Below are 22,602 nucleotides of genomic sequence, written 5' to 3'. Positions count from 1 at the left end.
ACACTAGGTTACCTCCCTCATCCAATAAGGGCCCCACACCTTCTCCGCTCACCCTTTTATTGCTAACATGCCTGTTGAAACCTTTCTTGTTATCCTTCACATCTCTTGCTAGCTGCAATTCCAATTGCACATTTGCCTTCCTGATAACTCCCCTACATTCTTAAGCAATATATTTATACTCCTCCCTAGTCATCTGTGCAAGTTTCCACTTCTTGTAAGCTTCCTTTTTGTGTTTAAGCTCACCAGGGATGTCCCTGGTAAGCCAATCTGGTCACCTAACATTTGCTTTTCTTGCTGCGCATCGGGATGGTTTCTTCTTGTGCCTTCAATAAGGCTTCTTTAAAATACTTCCAGCTCTCCTGAACTCCTTTCCCCTTCGTGTAAGCATTCCAGGGAATCCTGCCCATCAGTTCTCTGAGGGAGTCAAAGTCTGCTCTTCTGAAGTACAAGGTGTATATTTTGCTACTCTCCTTTCTTCCTTTGGTCAGGATCCTGAAATCTACCATCTCATGATCACTGCTTCCCAGGTTGTCACCCACATATACTTCCCCTACTAGTTCCTCCCTGTTTGTGAGCAGTAGGTCAAGCTGCGCATGGCCCCTGGTCGGTTCCTTCAGCACTTGTACCAAGAAGCTATCCCCAATATTCTCCAGAAACTCCCTGGATTGTCTGTGTACTGCCTATTGGTCTCCCAACAGATATCAGGGTGATTAAAGTCACCCATGAGAACCAGGGCGATCTGGAAGCTTCTCAGTTGTTCAAAGAAAGCCTCGTCTACCTCATCCACCTGATCCGGTGGTCTATAGCAGACCCCAACCACAACATCCCCCCTGTTGCTTCCACCTCTAAACTTAACCCAGAGACTCTCAACAGTCTTTTCCCCTTCTAAATACCGGAGCTCCGAGCAATAGTACTGCTCTTTTACATACAATGCAACTCCTCCTCCTTTTCTCCCCCGCCTGTTCTTTTTGAAGGCTGAGTCTAGACTGGCCAGTTTTTCCAGAAAATCAGCCGCTTGAATTTCCGCAAAAGCACTGACTTCCTACTGTAAGAAATCAGTGCTTCTTGTGGAAATATTATTCTGCTCCCGTTCAGGCAAAAGTCCCTTTTGCACAAAGCTTTGCACAAAAGGGCCAGTGTAGACAGCTCAGATTTGTTTTGCGCAAAAAAGCCCCGATCACAAAAATGGCGATCGGGGCTTTTTTGCAGAAAAGCGCATCTAGATTGGCACGGACGCTTTTCCGCAAAAAGTGCTTTTGCGGAAAAGCGTCCTTGCCAATCTAGACGCTCTGTTCTGAAAATGCTTTTAACGGAAAACTTTTCCGTTAAAAGCATTTCCGGAAAATCATGCCAATCTAGACGCAGCCAAATAGTTTATACCCTTCCATGACAGGGCCTTAATCCAGTTAACTGTGTGCAACCCTACCTTGTAGGCAGGCTTCAGAACAGACATACGCCATTAAACAGGGATATCCTGGTGTATAATGGAAATACAGTTGTTTGATCAGTTAATATTGAGGGTCTGCGCTAGAAGTACCTAAGTGACCTAAAAGGTTAAGTACCATTTTTTTCAAAAGCATCTGTCAAATTGGCTTTCTAAATGCCTAAAAATGCAGATAGGTGTCTAGAGAGTGTTACAAAACTGCTCATGCAACTTAGGCACTTAATTCCCACTAAAAGTCAGTGGGTCACATAAGTGCCTACATATTGTTTTAAATGTAATCCTAAGGACAGGGCTACACTACGGGGTAAAGTCAACCTAATGTACACAGCTTCAGCAATGTGAATACCATAGCTGGAGTTGACAGTCCTTAGGTCGAGTGGCCATGAGTCTACACTGAGTGGAAGTTGACAGGAGAAACTCTCTCATCAACTTTCCTTACGTTTCTCACTCTGGTGGAGTACTGGAGTTGACAAGAGAGCATGATTGGTGGTTGATTTAGAAAGTCTTCACTAGACCTGCTAAATCGACTCCTGAGGGATCAATCACCACAGCATTGATACCCTGGTAAGTGTAGCCATGCCCATAGTCCCATTAACTTTCAGTCAAATGAAGAGTTTTTCTACACATGAAGTTAGTTATTCCCGATTAACTCCATGTGTGAACATTCCTCCTCTAAAACAAGAGTGTCTGGTTTTCTGGTTTGTGTTTAGCTTAACCTATTGGGTTAATCAGGTATAGTTAATCAGGAGTAACTCAACGTATACACAAGTCCTCAGGCAGGTCTACACTAAAAGGGGATGTTGAAGCAAGATGCACAATTCCAGCTATGTTAATTATGTAGCAGGAGTCTATGTATCTTGTTTCACATTTCCCCACCATCCCCTCAATGGGAGGCCAATGGGAGCAAATGCTCCCATCATCTTCCCTTACTCCTCACAGCAGCAGAAGTAGCTACAGCTGGTTGGGCACCCTCTGAGTTCCATTTAACTAGACTTGCTAAATCGAACTCCAGAAGAACGATCACGGCAGCGTCAATCTTCCACGGAATGAAGGCATAGCCTTAAGGGAGCACATGTGCCTTCTAAAATGAAACTTACATGGCTATGTAACCAGCACATTTAGAAAAGGTTACGTTTGAGAACTAGATAAGTATAGCCTCTAGTACTGCTTGGATCATGCAAGGTTTTCTCTTACTACTTTTGCTTCTCCTTCTCTTGCTTGTAGCTAATATAATTTTGTTAACCGGCTGCTGAACAGTGAGCTGAGACATTGAAGCCTGATAGATTTTAGATTGAAATTCATAAGTACATAAGAATGGTCATATGGGGTCAGACCAAACGTCCATCTAACCCAGTATCCTGTCATCCAACAGTGACTAATGCCAGATGCTCCAGAGGGAATGAATAGAACAGGGAATCAAGTGATCCCTTTCCTGTCATTCATTTCCAGGATCTGACAAACAGAGGCTAGGGACGCCATTCCTACCCATCCTGGCTAATAGCCATTGATGGACCTAACCTCCATGAATTTATCTAGCTCTTTTTTTAACCCTGTTCAAGTCCTGGGAAAAAAGGGAGGAGAGGTTGCCTTGTATATTAAAAATGTACACACTTGGACTGAAGTGGAGATGAACGTAGGAGATAGCTGTGTAGAGAGTCTCTGGGTTAAGCTAAAAGGGGTAAAAAATGAGGGTGATGTCATGCTAGGTGTCTACTACAGGCCACCTAGCCAGGTGGATGAGGCCTTTTTTAAACAATTAACAAAGCTATCCAAAGCCCAAGATTTGGTGGTGATGGGGGACTTCAACTATCCAGACATACGTTGGGAAACTAACACAGCGGGGCACAGGCTATCCAATAAGTTTCTGGACTGCATTGGAGACAACTTTCTGTTTCAGAAGGTTGAAAAAGCTACCAGAGGAGAAGCTGTTCTGGATTTGATTTTAACAAATAGGGAGGAACTAGTTGAGAACTTGAAAGTGGAAGACAGTATGGGGGACAGTGATCATGAAATAATAGAGTTCATGATCTTAAGGAAAGGTAGAAGGGAGACCAGCACAATTGAGGTAATGGATTTCAGGAACACAGATTTTGATAAGCTCAGAGAACTTGTAGGTAAGGTCCCATGGGAAGCAAGACTGAAGGGAAAAACAACTGAGGAGAGTTGGAAGTATTTCAAAGGGACGTTGTTAAGGGCCCAAAAGCAAACAATTCCGCTGTGTAGGAAAGATAGAAAATATGGCAAAAGACGAGCTTGGCTTAACAAGGAGATCTTGCATGATCTCAAAATAAAAAAGGAGTCATATAAAAAATGGAAACAAGGACAAATAACAAAGGATGAATATAGGCAAGCAACATGGGAATGCAGGGGCAAGATTAGAAAGGCAAAGGCACAAAATGAGATCAAACTAGCTACAGGCATAAAGGGAAACAAGAAGACCTTTTATAAATAAATTAAAAGCAAGAGGAAGACCAAGGACAGGGTAGGCCCACTGCTCAGTGAGGAGGGAGAAGCAGTAACAGGAAACTTGGAAATGGCGGAGATGCTCAATGACTTCTTTGTTTCGGTCTTCACCGAGAAGTCTGGAGGTGTGCCTATCGTAGTGAATACAAGCAGAGAGAGGGTAAGTTTAGAAGATAGGATACACAAAGAACAAGTTAAAAATCACTTAGGAAAGTTAGATGTCAGCAAGTCACCAGGTCCTGATGAAATGCATCCCAGGATACTCAAGGAGCTGATAGAGGAGGTATCTGAGCCTTTAGCTATGATCTTTGAAAAATCATGGAAGACAGGGGAGATTCCAGAAGACTGGAAAAGGGCAAATATTGTACCCATCTATAAAAAGGGGAATAAGAACAACCCAGGAAACTACAGACTGGTCAGTTTAACGTCTGTCCCAGGGAAGATAATGGAGCAGGTAATTAAGGAAATCATATGCAAACACTTGGAAGGTAATAAAGTGATAGGGAATAGCCAGCATGGGTTTGTGAAGAACAAGTCATGCCAAACTAATCTGATAGCTTTCTTTGATAGGATAACAAGCCTTGTGGATAAGGGAGAAGCGGTGGATGTCATATACCTAGACTTTAGTAAGGCATTTGATACAGTCTCGCATGATATTCTTATTGATAAACTAGGCAAATATAACTTAGATAGGGCCAAGATAAGGTGGGTGCGTAATTGGCTGGATAACCGTAGTCAGAGAGTTGTTGTTAACGGTTCTAAATCCTGCTGGAAAGAGATAACAAGTGGAGTTCCGCAAGGGTCTGTTTTGGGACCTGTACTGTTCAATATCTTCATCAATGATGTAGATATTGGGATAGAGAGTACACTTATTAAGTTTGCAGATGATACCAAACTGGGTGGGGTTGCAACTTCTTTGGAGGATAGGGACATAATTCAAAATGACCTTAGCAAGTTAGAGAAATGGTCAGAGGTAAACAGGATGAGGTTTAATAAAGAGAAATGCAAAGTGCTCTACTTAGGAAGGAACAATCAGTTCCATACATACAAGATGGGAAGCGACTGTCTAGGAAGGAGCATGGCGGAAAGGGATCTAGGGGTCATAGTGGACCACAAGTTGAATATGAGTCAACCGTGTGATGCTGTTGCAAAAAAAGCAAATATGATTCTAGGTTGTATCAACAGGTGTGTTGTAAGCAAAACTTGTGAAGTCATTCTGCCGCTCTACTCTGCGCTAGTTAGGCCTCAGCTAGAGTACTGTGTCCAGTTCTGGGCACCACATTTCAAGAAAATGTGGAGAAATTGGAAAGGGTACAGAGAAGAGCGACAAGAATGATTAAAGGTTTAGAGAACATGACCTATGAAGCCAGGCTTCATGAACTGGGCTTGTTTAGTTTGGAAAAAAGAAGATTAAGGGGGGACATGATAGCGGTTTTCAAATATCTAAAAGGGTGTCACAAGGAGGAAGGAGAAAATTTGTTCCTCTTGGTTTCTGAGGACAGGACAAGGAGTAATGGGCTTAAAGTGCAACAAGGGAGGTTTAGATTGGACATTAGGAAAAAATTCCTAATTGTCAGGGTGGTCAAATAAATTGCCAAGGGAGGTGGTGGAATCTCCCTCTCTGGAGATATTTAAGAACAGGTTAGATAGACATCTGTCAGGGATGGTGTAGACGGAGCTTGGTCCTGCCTTGAGGGCGGGGGGCTGGACTCGATGACCTCTCGAGGTCCCTTCCAGTCCTATGATTCTATGATAATGAGGGCACATTTGGAAAAAAACAAGTTGTTGTATGATGGGTTGGACTCAACAAGAAAGATATTAGGATGTAATGACAGAATGGTGTGTCAGACTTTTGGTTACATTCCTATTCCCGCCACTGACTTCCTGTGTTTCCTTGGGTGAATCACTTAATTTCTCAGCACTTCCTTTTCGCTGTTTGTAAAATACGCATAAACAACGGGAGGGATAACACCCAGTGACATGAGGTGAAACAGAGGCTCGAAGTATTACCTTACTCCTCATATTGCAATGCAGCGTCTTCTCCCATAACTTCAGGAATAATTTTTGTGCGTTTATTTGAAATCACAGGGTGAAATTCTGCTGTCAGGAAATTCTCCCATTAGTGTCAATGGGAGTTTTGTCTGAGTAAGGAGTTGCAGAATTTGTCTTAGCTATTTTACAAATTGCTTTTTGCTTTCAACGCAAAAGGAGGCATGCTACTTCTCTGTCAGACAAGTTCTTAGCTGCCTTGTGTTGATGTATATATACAAAACTGTGCTTGACTTCACCACAAATACCCTACCTAGGTATTATTCTACCCAGATCTCAGCAGATAGTATGACTGTCACTTATTATTTGCAATGCAGCAGCTGCACATGAAGGCCACATCTGAGACAGAGTTACAGTATGCTTAACACAGTACCGCTACGTAGTAGAAGATCGTCCATTTTCCCAAGGTGCTGTCGTACCACGTGTGAGAGGGTCGTTGTGTATGTGTCCCGCGTAGAGATGAAAGTAAGCAGGTGCACCCTGGTGTGTAGCTCCAGCAAGAACTGGCTGAGCTCTGGCAAAAGCCATCAAGAAGCTATTTAAAGAGCTGGCAGGAACCTGGATTACAATAGGACAGTGTTTCTCGACCAGTGGTACGAGTACCCTTGGGGTACTCAAGAGAAATCTGGAGAAAACTAAGTTTTTGTTTGAAGTTTTACAGCATTTTATTATTTTTGTACTTTTTACACCCAAAAATTTCATCCCCCGCTCAGCTACAATTAAGTTGTTTAAACAAATGTATTGCAATGGTCGAAAAAAATTGTGTGTCTGAAAACTGTAGGTACTGGGGATACTTATAATTTTTTTGTAAAGGGGGTACTTGATAAAAAAGATTGAGAAACACTGCAATAGGACAGCACCTGTGAGAAATGTCAAGTTACTTTCACCCCTGGTCCTGCACCTCCATCTGCACAGAGAGAAAAAGGAGGTATCTTCAGCATGCTGAGCTCCATTGCACACTTCCCGCAAGCTTGACCCCAGCTCCATGTGTACATGCTCTGCAAAACCCTGTAGTCCAACTTTATCCTTGGTACCACTGGACATTTTGAGCATACTGGCCTTCCACAGCTGGGAATGATCATTCAAAAGGGAATGTTTCAATGTAAGATCAATTCCTAAGGGCTCCCTTGAAATTATTCAGTGCTGGGTGGCTTAATAGTATAACACGCTCACATATATAAAAATGTTGCACTTAAAAGTCATGCGACATTATTGAACTCAAGGGCTTGGTGTTGGACAGTGACCTCTCGCACCCATAAATATGCCGCTCTACCTTCTCAATTGTCCCGCTAGAGAATTATAGCTTATTGGGCCTATTTGTTTATGTGCAAACTTCCTGCAAACATTCCGGAGTGCTGTTTTATCAGCAATAAAAAGGCAATATTCTCCTCTCTCTTTATATCTGTCTACTGACAGTAAGAATGGTTAACAATCACAAGATGATCTTTCTGGCGTCATATATCTTCTGGGTGGTATAGGCTATTCCCACAATATTTAAAAAAAAGCAAAAAGCGGAATGATTTAGGGCTGAGCAAGTGGCCTGTTAGCAATTGATTACAGCTCATATTCATGTTCATATTTTTAAAAAGATTGAGAGCTGTACATTTTACACGTAGTTAGTCTCACTAGAGTTCCAGGAAACCCTGGTTACCAGATGGGGGGCTGAAAGTCGTAGCTGATGGGTTCTACTCCCTATTTGGAAATTGGCTTGGCATGTAACAACTAGGGCCCGATTTTTCCGAGACACTGGCAAACCACAACTCCAGCTGAACCCCCACAGGATCTGCAGGTGTTCTGTACTTCTGAAATCACATCCTCTTTCAGGGTGGCACTCAAGAACTAGGTCACTCAGTATTAGTGGACATTTAAAAAAACATGTGCCCCATTTTTCTGTCTATAAAATGAGTACACTAATACCTGCCTGTCCCACAGAGGTCAGAGGAAGCTTAATTAATGTTTATAAAGCATTGTAATGACCTGGGGGACAGGCAATACAGATGAGAAATGTAGTGTTATTACTTGCTTATTTTCACGCTATAATAATACCCAGCACTTATAAAGTGCTTTCACAAGTAGGTGTCAAACTGCTTTATGAAGGGCATGTTCAAACAAGGAAAGATGAAAGAGAACTAAAAAGAGAAGAAGGGGAGTTTAAGGGGTATGGGACACAGGTAGATATAAATCAGTTACTTCCTGGTAGCAGCAGGTACCCATCTGACCACATGGAGCTTTGACCAAAGGTCGATGAAAGGAAGGATTGTCTAGTGGTTAGGACACTAACCTGGGACATCAGTAAACTACATTCAGTTCCCTGCTATGCAGCAGACTTCCTAGGTGACCTTAAGTTAAGTCATTTGTGCCTTAGTTCCCCAGCTGTAGAATGAGGGCGGTCGTTCTTTCCTACTTCTCAGCAGTGTTATGAGGCTAAATAAAGATCACCAGGTGTTCTGGCCACGGAGGCTCATGATAGATGTTCGGCGCTGACAGAGTAGTCCCCAGGTTTTCATTCTCGGTTTTAAACCATTTCTTTTTGAACATTCAAAACGTTCTTGCGAAAAGATAAAAGTCTGACTTCCTCGACATAACTGTACAATAAAGCAGCACACTCCACTACCTCACTAATGCCTTCTTTCATCTAGTAATATTGGATGGGCTTTTTAAATGTACTATTTGGCAAATACATTAGAAAATTAAGATGATCCCGGAGCTTTTCACAAAGAAGCTATCTATGTTCTGTTTGCTATTACTCTTTAATTCGGCTACTACCGCACATAGATCACCCCAGAACCCGAGAGTCCCAAGAGACTGATGGTAACATTTTCAAAAGTAGCTACTTCACTTTGAACTTGGGTTTTGAAAAATGTACCTTTAATAACTTTAGTGCTGCTGCTCCAGCTATTTCCCCCTCTTGTCTGATCTGTCCATCAGTGGATCTGACTCAGTTGTGGGCAACCCAAGGGTCACCTGTGGCCCATTTGGGGTGCTTTGCGTGGCCCTCAAAACATTTTGTTTAACGTTGCCCACACGCAGGGTTGCCAGATTCTCCTGGTTTTCACCCATGTCGCTTTTTTTTCCTCCTGGTATTACAAAAGTGACACACACTTAAAGCAAGGGCGCAAAAAGTAAGCTGCGTGCGGATTGCACACAATATTGTGAGAACCGCGTGCTCCTTCTGCATCCAATCAAAGCGCTGCTACAGTTCAGTCGGCATCCCCACACATTGTAGGTACACAAAGCCCCTTAGCAACACTGCCCTATCTCGGGAGACTGTCTTGGTTATGACAATCTTGTGGCTCATTGAGATGAAGGAGGCCCAATCAGGCAGCCCACTGTCTAACCTGGATCACCCTTCACTGATTTCTAGCTAGATGCTGACAGGAACTGCTGCCTCTAGTGGTACTGGCATGGAGGTTGTGACAATGGCAGAGCTAGTAAAAGAGTACTCAGCAAAACAACACACCATCTGTATGGATGATGAAGTAGTAAGAGGATAAAGGAGGTATAGAAAAGCATTAGTATGCAACTTTGTGTCAGTCACACTTTGTGTTATGTTTATAGAGGTTTAATAAATCATGAATAGATTTTTAATAAAGTGTTCCTCAACTAGTGTAGAGTCAAACAAACAGAGTAATAGTTTACTTTATAACCATTCACAACACCTTGGACTGATGTTCTTATAACCCGCTATCATGCATCCTAGTTACGTTTAGAACATGCTTACAACCCCTGTTAAATTTGTATCAACTTTATAAAGGCATCCTTAATATAAAACAGGATTATTTTGGTTTCCTTTTCATACCCATCCAACATTTTGGGTGTGTCTAGACTACAGAGTTTTGTCGACAAAAGTGGACTTTTGTCGACAAAACTATACCTGCGTCTACACTACCACCAAGTTCTGTCGACATAACGTCGACAGAACTCAGCAGTTTTGTCGACACTGGTAAACCTCATTTTACGAGGCATAACACCTTCTGTCGACAGAGTTTCTGTCGAGAGAAGGTGTTATTGAATGTAAACTGTCCTTTGCGTCTACACTACCATGTCGACAAAGCGGCTTGCTTTGTCGACAGAACTCAATGTAGTCTAGACGCTCTTTGTCGACAGAAGTTTTGTCGACAGTATCTGTCGACAAAACTTCTGTCGACAGAAGCCTGTAGTCTAGACGTACCCTTTGATAGGAATTTCTTTATTTGGGTTTCCAGTTTGCTAATTGTTATAAAATGCCGGCCGAACTATTGTGTGACTAACAGATTCATAAAACCAGAAGAGACAATTTTGCTAATCTAGGCTCTGACTTCCTAGACAACACAGTTGGTAGAATTTCAGTCATGACAGGAATTAATGTTGTAAATTGTTGTTTGAGAGAAAGCATAGCAACATCACTATTTAACTGTAATAAGAGGCTTATTACTCTTGACCTGGTACGTCCTCAGCTTATTTAAAACTATTTTTATAATTACTCTGTTCTACAAAGTTTTCAGTATAGCCCAAATTGGTCATTTTGCACATACAAAGCTTGCATCACCGGGTCCTTGTTTTGGACAGCCAAATAACAGTGGAAGGCCGGGTCTATACTAGACCCGGAAGGTCAGCTTACAGTTCGCAACTCCAGCTACACAAATAATATCGCTGGAGTCGACGTACTTTAAGCTGAGCTTGGCACCATCACCACAGCAGGATGTTGTTGGAAGCACGTACTCCTGTCAGCTTCCCTTACTCCTCATGAGGTGCAGGAGTACACACGCTGACTGGTGGTGCCCTCAGCATTCGATTGAGTGGGTCCTTACCACATATGTGCATGTGTGCCTCAGTTTCCTTGGGCACAGCCCTGGTGCCCAGCTGGGGATGGGAATGTTGGGTGCGTCTTTCACTGAGGGGGGGCTGCCCCAAAGTGCCCCGTTTTAGCCCGTCTACAACAATAGCGCAGGCTGTCCTGTAACCTGAGGCTGGGTGTGGGGAGCAACCAGCTGACAGCTTACCTGGGAATCTGAACAAAGGAGGGGGCGGAGCAGTCAGCAGGTGGGGGGATGAGCTGCTGTGTGTGGAAGGGGGGGTACTGTCTGCTTGTGGAGGAGTGCTGGCTCTGGGCCCCTCCTTTCCCCAAGATGGATTGTACTGACTGTTGCTGGTTCTTGTGTTAACAAGTCTGGGCTACGCCGTGTCCCTGTCATAAGAACATAAGAACGGCCGTACTGGGTCAGACCAAAGGTCCTTCTAGCCCAGTATCCTGTCTGCCGACAGTGGCCATCACCAGGTGCCCCAGAGACGGTGGACCGAAGACAATGATCAAGCGATTTGTCTCCTGCCATCTCTCTCCAGCGTCTGACAGAGTCCATGAAGAAACATTCTGTTCCACTTTCTGGCGGAGTCACCTCTGACTGCAGACGGGGATGCAGGGCCCAGTGACTCCCCTGCACCCCATGACACCATCTCCTGGCCTGAAGAAGCTGGTGGTGGCCAATGCCCATCCCCCACCCTGGAGAAGCTGGAGAGACACTTCCCTATCTTCACCTGACGCCATCTCCCGGCCTGGATATGCTGGCGGTGGCTGAGGATGTCACCGAGGTGTGGGGAGCCACCGGGCTTTCAGCCGGCAGGTCGAACAGACGTTTATTGATTCACAGGGACACAGCGGAGCGCAGGCTCGTGGTGAACATCGGAACCTGGAGCAGTCAGTACAATCCGTCTTGGGCAGAAGGGGGCCCAGGCCCCTTCGCCCCCCTCCTTCTCCAAGCCCCCTGCTTGCAACCTAAAGAAGCCAAGACTGACCAGCAACCAGTCCCTAGCTCTGCAGGCAGCCCCTGCCTGCTCCTTTGTCCTGTTTCCCGGGCCCAAGGTATTAGCTGATATCACCTGATGGCATCTCCCCTCTCTGCTCTTCCTAGGTGCCTTCCCTCAGGACAGTCGCACCCAGAGATCCCATCCCCCGCTACGCCCACACCCACACCGAGTTACTACAAAGCTGCACAGGACAGCAGGAACCACATATGACATAACAAAGCAAACGGCAAATACAATTGCCGTTACGTCACGTCTCTTCCCCCCTTCGAGACATGCGCTTCCCTTCACATGCACTGCCTCCGTGTCGTAATCCTGCCGGCACACCGTGAAATGCCGCCCACACAGATAAGGCTGCAGCTTTCCAAGGGCCCACACCATCGCCAGGCATTCCGTCTCTATGGCCGCGTCGCTCTGCTCCCGGGGCAGCAGCTTCTGGCTCAGGTACACAATGGGGTGTCGCTCCCCACTTTTCGTCCACCTGCATCAGCATTGCCCCCAGCCCTGTTATGAGGCGTCGGTAGAGAGCTTGTCAAAATCTGGGTTTACCAGCACTGGGGCTTTGACCAGGGCCTCGTTCAGCAAACAGGGAGCAGCTCTCTGGCACTGCTCGGTCCGGACCAGCTTGTCTGGCTTCTCCTTCTTCCACAGCTCAGTGATAGGAGTGGCGATGGAGCTCAAGTGAGGCACAAACCCCTGGCAGTGCCCTGCCATCCCAATGAAGGCCGGGACCTGCTTCTTGGTCTGGGGCACTGGCCAATCTCTGATGGCCTCCACCTTGGCCAGCTCTGGCTTTAAGCAGCCGCTCCCCACCTTATGGCCCAGGTAAGACACCTCTGCCATCCCCACTTTGCATTTCCTGGCCTTTACAGTCAGCCCAGCCCCCTGCAGCCGGTCCAGCACTTGGCTGACCTGGGACACGTGGTCCTCCGAGGTCTGGCTAACGATGCAAATATCATCAATATAAGCCAGGGCAAAGCTCTTCATCCCTCTCAGCAGCTGGCCCACCAGGCCCTGGAAAGTGGCAGGCGCCCCCTTGAGGCCGAAAGGCAGGACTAGGAACTCAGAGCCCCACACGGTGATCAATGCTGATTTCAGCCTGGCTTCGGGGCTGAGTGGCACCTGCCAATAGGCCTCGGTGAGGTCCATGGTAGGGTGACCCTTCTGCCAGGTAACGCTAGCAGCAGCCAGGGCCGGGTTCAATATCTAGGGGTTCCTTTTCCTCCATCCCACACAGAACTGGCTTGAGCCCCCACTCAGTAGCCTGGGAAATTGACACACACCCCTGGGCGCCCCTGAGGGGCAATGCTTTCCCATGCGCACGCACCGAGTCTGAGCATAGAAAATAAACTTTTAATGAAAGAGGGAGAGAAGTAACATGGGAAAACCCCCAGAGACTGGGTTCATAACCAGCCCACGAGTAACCGTCCCAGCTCAAGCGGATTGAGCAATGTCCTTTGCCTCTCAGGCTCACATGTCCAGCAATGTCAGTGCCCCATTCACAAGCCCAAACTTTCTCTTTACCCCACTCACAGTTGCTGCCCTTGGTCAGGGCAGACCAGAGCTCAGGGGTGATTTTCATAGCTCCCCTCCCACTCTTGCGGGGGAGTGGGAATAGGAGGTATCTCACCCACTCCGTTGGCCACTTGCCACTGCTCCCACCATCCACTCCCAACAGCCACCCTGCTGGCTGCTTGCTTCCAACACCCGCCTGCCGGCCGCTCCTGCCAGCCGGTCGTCTGCTCCTGCCAGCTGCCCCATTGGCCGCTTGCTCCTGCCACGCTCCTGCTGGCCACCTGCTTCCCACTGGCTGCCTGCTGGCCGCTCCTGCCAGCCAGCCACCTGCTCATGCCAGACACCCCACCAGCTACCTGCCACTGCTTCTGCGATGGGTCTGGCTCTGGGCCAAACCTAGTGATTTCAGCTATTTGTGATGTCAGTTTCTCAGTGATTTCAGACCTTGGCCCACCACATAGGCTGGCCAAAAGATTCCAGCTTTTGCTGGAATAATATTTTAAAGAAGAGACCCCTTATGGTGTCTGTTTTAGGTCTAGCCTTAGAATGGGGAGGGGGAAGAGACAGGTTGAACCAATTTTACAGCACATGCCTAGAAGGCATGCAGCCTGCTGGTCCAAGCTTCTTCCCCCCCAATCCCATCCATGGAGGCTAAGGTCGGCCTCTGCAGCCCAGGGGTTGTGATCAGGGTCAGGAAGCCAAGTCTGGCTGCTGCAGCTGGAAGGAGGCATGATCAGGGTCTGGTGGCCAAGGTGGGCTGCTGGAGACAGAGGGGGCCTGATCGGGCTCAGGAGGCTAAGGTCCCCTCCATGATTTTTCTGGGGTCTGGGGTAAGGCTGACTGGTCTTTAGTTCCCTGGATTGTCCTTCCCTTTTTTAGAGATGGGACTACACTTGCCTTTTTCCAGTCATCCGGGACCTCTCCCGATCTCCACGAGTTTTCAAAGATAATGGCCAAAGGCTCCTCAATGACATTTGCCAACTCCCTCAGTACCCTCGGATGCATTAAATCCAGGCCAATGGATTTGTGTATGTTTAGCTTTTCTACATAGTTCTTAACCTGTTCTTTCTCCACCGAGGGCTGCCCACCGCCTTCCCACATTGTGTTGCCTAGGGCAGTAATCTGGGAGCTGACCTTGTCTGTGAAGACAGAGGCAAAGAAAGCATTGAGTCCTTCAGCTTTTCCTACATCATCTATCACTAGGTTACCTCCCTCATCCAGTAAGGATCCTACACCCTCCTGATCACTCCCTTATTGCTAACATGCCCGTTAACCTTTCTTGTTACTCTTCACATCCTTTGCCAGCTGCAATTCCAATTGTGCTTTTGCCTTCCTGATTACTCCCCTGCACTCTCAAGCAATATATTTATACTCCTCGACCTCAGCATCCTGAGTCCGATCACAAACTCCCAGGCTCCAGAAGCTGACCCCCGTCTCCCGCACCCAATCATGCCCTTTCCCCCCTGCCTCCCCGTACTCCAGCAACCGACCTCAGCTTCCCGAGCTTGATCATGCTCCCCCAGGCTGCGGTGGCCAAACTTGGCCTCTCAACCCTGATCACATATACACACCCCGGGCTGTGGCAGCTGAACTCGGCTTCCCAAGCCTGATCACGCCCCTTCCCACTACAGCGGCTGACCTCGGCCTCCTGACACCTACCAAACCCTCCCGGGCTCTGGCGGCCGACCTTGGTCCTGCCATGAAGATTCCCTTCCAGTTCTAGCGTTCTATGATTAGAAGTACTGGACTTGAAAGCTAGTGTCCATGGGTTGTGATCCCAAAACCAGGAAAGCGAATAGGAACCCCCTAAATAGGGGCATGATAATCTATGGCAAATATTTACTGCTTTGCAGCGTTAATCATAGAATCATAGAATAATAGGACTGGAAGGGACCTCAAGAGGTCATCGAGTCCAGCCCCCCGCCCTCAAGGCAGGACCAAGCTCCACCTACACCATCCCTGACAGATGTCTATCTAACCTGTTCTTAAATATCTCCAGAGAGGGAGATTCCACCACCTCCCTTGGCAATTTATTCCAATATTTGACCACCCTGACAGTTAGGAATTTGTTCCTAATGTCCAATCTAAACCTCCCCTGCTGCACTTTAAGCCCATTACTCCTTGTCCTGTCCTCAGAAACCAAGAGGAACACATTTTCTCCTTCCTCCTTGTGACACCCTTTTAGATATTTGAAAACCGCTATCATGTCCCCCCCCCTTAATCTTCTTTTTTCCAAACTAAACAAGCCCAGTTCATGAAGCCTGGCTTCATAGGTCATGTTCTCTAAACCTTTAATCATTCTTGTCGCTCTTCTCTGTACCCTTTCCAATTTCTCCACATCTTTCTTGAAATGTGGCGCCCAGAACTGGACACAGTACTCCAGCTGAGGCCTAACTAGTGCAGAGTAGAGCGACAGAATGACTTCACGAGTTTTGCTTACAACACACCTGTTGATACAACCTAGAATCATATTTGCTTTTTTTGCAACAGCATCACACTGTTGACTCATATTCAACTTGTGGTCCACTATGACCCCTAGATCCCTTTCCGCCATGCTCCTTCCTAGACAGTCGCTTCCCATCTTGTATGTATGGAACTGATTGTTCCTTCCTAAATGAATGGTTAAATGAAATCAGTTAATGGTTAAATGAAATCAATACACGTGACCAGAGTTCATCTTAGAGTCTGGGTGGTACAGAGCACATACACAATGCTCACCTGATGAGTCATGAGCAGCAATCTAGTGAAGGGCAGTTTCAGCTTTCGTGCCCTGGGATTTATGATGTGCATTTGTTTTGCTCCATAAAGTGCCAGGCAGCACTGCAGACTTTTCAACACTCAGATGAGGAAAATGCCATACACACCCAGGTACCACAGCAATGAGCCTATTGGCAATACTCAAAATAGTGTATTTTAACCACCTATTTTCAGCATTGCCTCTACCGTTCCTATGAAACTAGAGGACCACTTGCAAATCCTGCTTCCCTGCCCCACAAGTTTACAGTGCAGATCGCAGCTGCCCTCTTGTGGGGTGTTCCAGGCAGAACACCTGTGCGCGCTCTCGCTTTCTCATTTCTGCCGTATAAAAGCCAACAAAGCCTGGATACAATGAACCTAAAGTATGGCCCAAGATTCCGATGTTTTGCCAGGCTTTTACGGGGGAGGCGATGAGGAGTAGGGGGCTATGGAGTGAGGAGGAGAAAGCGTTTATATGAGTGAGCTGGAAGGCTTTATTTCAGGTCAATGGCCTTGTTTATTTCTGGGTGTGTATTTTAGACAGGAGCCTTTTTAAAACTGAAAAAAACAAACAGCCCTGGATTCCTAATGACAGTGCCTTCAGCTTCTTGCTATTATTTATATGCTGTGGTGTCCAACATGCCAGCCACTAGCCACATGTGGCTATTTGGCTGGTTGAGTGTGGCTAGTTGGCTTTACATTTTTCACATTACATTATTTACATTTTCAGAATAACATGGCTAGTTCACTATAGCAGTAGCCACTATGCAGGCTACTGCTTCAGAACTGGTTGGACAACATGGTATACACTTCAACCCAAATCAGCGCCCCATTGTGGGAGGCACTGTACACACACACACACACACACACACACACACACACACACACACACACACTATTCCTGCCATGACTAGGCACTGTACACGCGCACGCGCACACACACTATTCCTGCCATGACTAGGCACTGTACACACACACACACACACACATGCGTGCACACGCACACACACACACTATTCCTGCCATGACTAGGCACTGTACACACACACACACACACACACACACTATTCCTGCCATGACGAGGCACTGTACACACATACACACGCACACACACATACACTATTCCTGCCATGACTAGGCACTGTACACGTACACACACACACGCGCGCACACGCACACACTATTCCTGCCATGACTAGGCACTGTACACACACACACACACACACACACTATTCCTGCCATGACTAGGCACTGTACACACACACACACACACACACACACACACACTATTCCTGCCATGACTAGGCACTGTACACACACACACACACACTATTCCTGCCATGACTAGGCACTGTACACACACACACACACACACACACACACACACACACACACACTATTCCTGCCATGACTAGGCACTGTACACACACACACACACACACACACACACACACTATTCCTGCCATGACTAGGCACTGTACACACACACACACACACTATTCCTGCCATGACTAGGCACTGTACACACACACACACACACACACACACACACTATTCTTGCCATGACTAGCTTGCAGTCTAAATAGACAAAGCATGAGAGGGGGACTTAGAAGCTCAGGTAAGTGAAGTGACTTGTTTAAAGTCACCCCTCAGTGGCAATGCCAGAAAGAGAACTCCAGTCTCTTAATCCCAGTGCTTTAACCCAGGGTAGGGACCCTAAGGGCCAGGGGCTGGATTTGGCCCCCAGCTTGCCTGGATCCAGCCCTCAAGGCTCAGGGCTCTCTCCCTCAATCATTGGGAAGCCCACGCTGGTGCTCCATCCCCCCACCCATCATGGGGCTGGAGCACATATAATGTATTTGCCCTGAGCCTCCGAGGCTCTGGTGTGCAAGGGGCATGTGGAGAGTCTCTTTCTTGGTTGCAGGCCATGTCAGTGAAGGTTTGGGGGAGGGGTTTCACTTATGTGCGGCCCCCGACTGATTTTTCTGTGGGTCACTGACCCCCAACTCAAAAAATGTTCCCCACTCCTGTAACCTCTGTAACCACTTGGCATTTCCTTCAGGTTAAGTCCATGTGAGTTTTGCTATTGACTTCAGTAAGAACTGCATTGTGCCGGACCAAAAGGTTCTGTAGCCGTACAAACTTTTATTTATGAATCAATAGGTTTGAGATTAACTTTTCTGTGAAGGGACCTCTGGATAGAGTCCAACTGTTATGTTATATTGCTTTTAAATTTCAGTATCTTTTACAATCCCCAGCAAAGATAAATGGTAAGTTAAATATGCTGGTTGCTACATTTCAGCTTGCCAAGGTCAACATGGATGTTAATGCAGCTAAACAAAATAAATATCAGCCTTTCCCCCCCCTGCAGAGTTTTATCTTTATAATCTCTCCTTTAGTAGGTTTGGTTTTTATCTCCGGATTTACAACTCAGGTTGAAATATAATTAGTGAGGAACAGATGTTTAGATGTTTGCAGATAATCTCTGAAATGCAATTAAGACTACAGTAATATTTAAAAGAAAAGGAAGAGAATTTGTCCTTCCTGACCTACATGATGCTTTTACATCATTTATTTTAATACATTATTCTTCATTGATTGCCTGCTACTGACCTTTCCTTAAAAAGTAGTGGATAGCTTTAAAATATTTGTTTAAAAAAATATTAAGCACCTCCCAGACTTTCCATATTTAGAGTCACAGTTGAGATGGCTTTTGCTACTAATATACAGTACATAAAACACTAAACTGTTGTTATGTAAATACTGTTAAACTTACTTGTATGTTAATTTAATTGATGCATGTTATGATCACATTAAATTAAATTAAACATGGTGTTTCAGACCCTCTGACTATAAGACTAATGTGTAAATTTTCCTTAAACATGAAGACTTTAGAGATTTCAGAGTAAAACTTAACAACAAGCAAACAGAGCCACTTAAAACCAAATAAAAATCACATTGAAATTTATAGAAATGAATAGCTTTTTTTTCTCCTCAAAAATCCAAACCAGAAATTCAAGGGCTGATTTTCAAATGATGATTTTGTTTGGATTATGTGTGTTTGTTCTGTGACTATGAATCCATATAATTTTTTCATGCACCTGATAACGTCCATTTAAAAAAAGTCAAAGTGCAGATTTCTGTAATCTCAACCATATATCTAAGATCACTCAAAACTTATAACCATATCCTAAAAGTTTATTGTGAACAATAAAGGGCAAAGTTGAAAAAATAGTTTGTCTAGGGAAGTCTATCTAAGGAAATAAGAAAAAATAAACTCTTCACATACCCAATTTTTGGGAGGGGAGGAGTCCTCCCTTTTTTTAATTAGATGTAGATGAACAAAGTTTAATATTAATTATAAAATTAGTTTTTATTAAAAAGAACAATTTTCTTGCTACACAATTAATTGCATTACAGCCTTGATTAAGGATGTAAGTGACCAGTCGACTATCCGATAAGCAAAAGCGTATCAGATTGTTGACTAGTTCCTTGACTAGTCGCTCCCCCCCCCCCATGCTGCCTCTAGCAGAGGCCACAAGGGGGGGAGCAGAAGCCAGTGCTGGGGAGAACCAGCTTAAAAGCCATTTTCCCCTCAGCACCATCTCCGCAGGGGGCAGGGGAAAAGCGGGGACCGGATGTGAGCCGGGAATCAGCTGTCCCAGCTTGTGCTGGGTCTCCCCTGCTGTGCTTCAGCCTTTTAAATGTATTAAGAGCCTTCTGGTTCCTAATACATTTAAAAGGCAGAACTGCAGCAGGATTAGCTGTCAGGACTAGGAGCTAACTCCACTGCAGCTTCTCTGCTTATTGACTAGAGATGGAAAATCCATTGACCAGTCGATTAGTTGATTAAACTATATTTAACATCCCTAGCCTTGATATTGTAAAACTGAAGTGTGAAAAAGTGTGTTTTTCAACTAAGGCTATAGTTCACATTTTAAAATGTGAAGTGGAAAAAATGAAGAATTGAAAAGGTAGAAGGACAGGGTCACAAATGTTTCAGAAAAAGGAGCAATCTATATGTTGCAATTAAAAGAACGAGAGTAAACTATGGCGAGTGCTAGATTAATAACAGACAACACATTTTTGCACAGAAATGACTGGTTCCAATAAATAGCTTGAACTGATTTTTTCTAGCATTTCTAAATATTTTTCTTGCAAACACTTAGTGTCCTTCAAAAAACACAAAACGATACAAAAAGAATGCAAGTTTGGTAGTTAAGCAAGCACAGCAGAAGCACATTTCCAAATGCAAAGCAAATAGTACCCATGGATTTATTTTTATTGCTTAACATAAGTCTTATGTTTCCAATACAGGTAGAAACAAAGCAGGCATACGCGGAAAACCGTCAGCAGATAAATAACTCACAACTGCTCACAATTCCTGTGTTCAGGGTTAAGGATTAACTGAATAAAAAGTTCTTTGTTTGGGGTTTCCACTCCCCTGTGCACTCAGTAGGAATTTCTTCACAGCTGCATTACAAAGTAGGGACCTGAAGATCTGAAATCAGTGATAGAAGAGCCTATGGAAGTGTGAAGTGCTTCCAGCACTGTCTCTGCCAAAGTAGTAACAGGGAGCTGTCCACTTGCCCTAGTTCTGAAATTGGCTCATGTTTCTAGGCCAATCTTTGGCATGTTAAAACCTGAGGGTAGTTTAGCAAGACAGAACCATTGTCCGTGTGAAGAGCTACATGTTTGCAGCAATTTTATATAAGATACCTATGTGAATATACGGAACGTGTTATCTTAGTTTGATAAGAACATAAGAACGGCCACACTGGGTCAGACCAAACATCCATCTAGCCTAGTATCCTGTCATCCAACAGTAGTCAATGCCAGATGCCCCAGAAGGGAGTGAACAGAGCAGGGAATCACCAAGTGATCCCTCTCCTTTCATCCGTTCCTAGCCTCTGACAATCAGAGGGTAGGGACACCATTCCTAACCATCCTGGCTAATAAGTATTGATGGACCTAACCTCTATGAATGTATCTAGTTCTTTTTTTAACCCTGTCAAAGTCCTGGTCTTCCCAACATCCTCTGGCAAGGAGTTCCACAGGTTGACTATGCACCGTGTAAAGAAATACCTCCTTTTGTTGGTTTTAAACCTGCTGCCTACCAATTCCAGACAAAGTCAGAAGTTCCCCATAGCATGCACATGGATGCGGTTGTTGGTAGGGCACTTCAAGAATTTGAGCTTATTCCCTAGTGTTTTGACTTGGAGTGTGTAGACAATGGGGTTCCCCAAAGAATTCATGGTGATCAGCATAGCAGTGCAATTTCGAAACACATAGACACTTGGATACAAATCAGCAGGGCACAGGCTATGGGCTGCATCAAACACAACTCCTGCAAAAAAAGGTGCATAGGAAACCAGGGCCAGAAGCCAGATGAAGATGCTTGTTCTGGCAACCTGGACTTCAGCTGATTTGTAGGTGCCATTGACTTGTCCACATGCTCCCAGGGTGAACTTCTGTTTTCTCAGGATGACAATGATGCGAAGGTAGGTGAATAGAGGCAAGAGAAAGGCCACCACACAGTTGGGAATGGTGATGAAGATGAGATAGTCAACACAGAAGGGGCTGTAGAGAGCCGAGAGGTTTTCTTGGTTGTGCAAGCAGTTCCACCCCACTAGAGGCATGCAGCCCAAAAAGAAGGCAAGTGCCCAGTTAATTAGAGCTGCAGCCAGTGTCTGGTTTCTGGAAACTCGGTACCTCAACTTGAGGCTTCCTGCCACAGCCAAGTAGCGCTCAATTCCAATGCTGACTAAGTTATAGATGGTGGACAGAATAGATACAGTATAAAAGGCGTAGGCTATGAGGATATCCTTTGATCCAAAAATGGTGCTTTCCGGATTAGTGATGAACAGCATGGCAATCCAAAAGCCCGAAGAGCTGGTGAGGAGATCAGAAAAAGCCAAATTGCAGAAAAGAATGAAGATGGGTTTGTGCAGATCCTTGGTGGACAATATGATAATGATGACCGCGCAGTTGAAGATCACAGAGATTATATTAATGATCAGTTGAGGGATGCCGAGTGCAAGGACTAGATGCGAGCTCCAGATTTCAGAGCTGCTGACAGAACAGTTCAGGTGTCTCTTCATGGTGAAAAATCCAGTTTTAAATGGTTCCAAAAAAACACTGCAATGCATATCCTACAAGAGCGAAAAGAGCAATGTCTATTCATGCCCCCCTGCCATGAGGTTCAAAAGTGTATCGTGTTGGTGGAGTTTCTGTTGCCACAACATTATCCTAAAGAATGGATTACATTTCAGCCCTTGGTGCATTTAAGCACTTGGTTATCAATGCAGGAGCAAGGCTAAACCCCTCCAGGTTGCTAGGATAACCAAAGGTGGCAAACATATTCAGTAAAGTACAATTCATCTATCTATAGCAACCTTCCTCTGCCTACAGCAACCTTTATCAAGCAGTAAATATTGATTGCCTACAGTGGAATTATATTATCAGATTAGTAATTATAAAGTCTCTGATGGTATCCCCTGCCCCCACAAAAAAGAAACAAATGTGGATTCAGGCCCTAATTCATAGATAGTTTAGACAGAACTAGACAGATATGCTAGAAAATTAAGTAAAATACTCTAATACTTAGCAGAGCA

At 45.2% G+C, this 22,602-nt stretch overlaps 1 protein-coding gene across 1 annotated transcript; it reads right to left on the bottom strand.

Annotated features, from left to right (window-relative positions):
* Positions 1 to 21,120: 21,120 nt before the first annotated feature.
* Positions 21,121 to 22,089, bottom strand: LOC102453320 (lysophosphatidic acid receptor 1-B-like). The gene has a single exon (XM_006138717.2). The coding sequence runs from the start codon at positions 22,087 to 22,089 to the stop codon at positions 21,121 to 21,123; it is 969 nt and encodes a 322-aa protein (XP_006138779.2).
* Between the last annotated feature and the right edge of the window lie 513 nt (positions 22,090 to 22,602).

The sequence above is a fragment of the Pelodiscus sinensis genome, chromosome 21 (assembly GCF_052426305.1).
Source record: "Pelodiscus sinensis isolate ZL-2025 chromosome 21, ASM5242630v1, whole genome shotgun sequence".
In the NCBI taxonomy this organism is placed as follows: domain Eukaryota; kingdom Metazoa; phylum Chordata; order Testudines; family Trionychidae; genus Pelodiscus; species Pelodiscus sinensis.
The sequence above is the reverse complement of the archived record's forward strand: the minus strand, read 5'-3'. Positions and strand labels throughout refer to the sequence as shown.

What these genes read in the sequence shown, in the direction of transcription:
- LOC102453320 (XM_006138717.2), bottom strand. Translation starts at nt 22,089, where the DNA reads ATGAAGAGACACCTGAACTGTTCTGTCAGCAGCTCTGAAATCTGGAGC.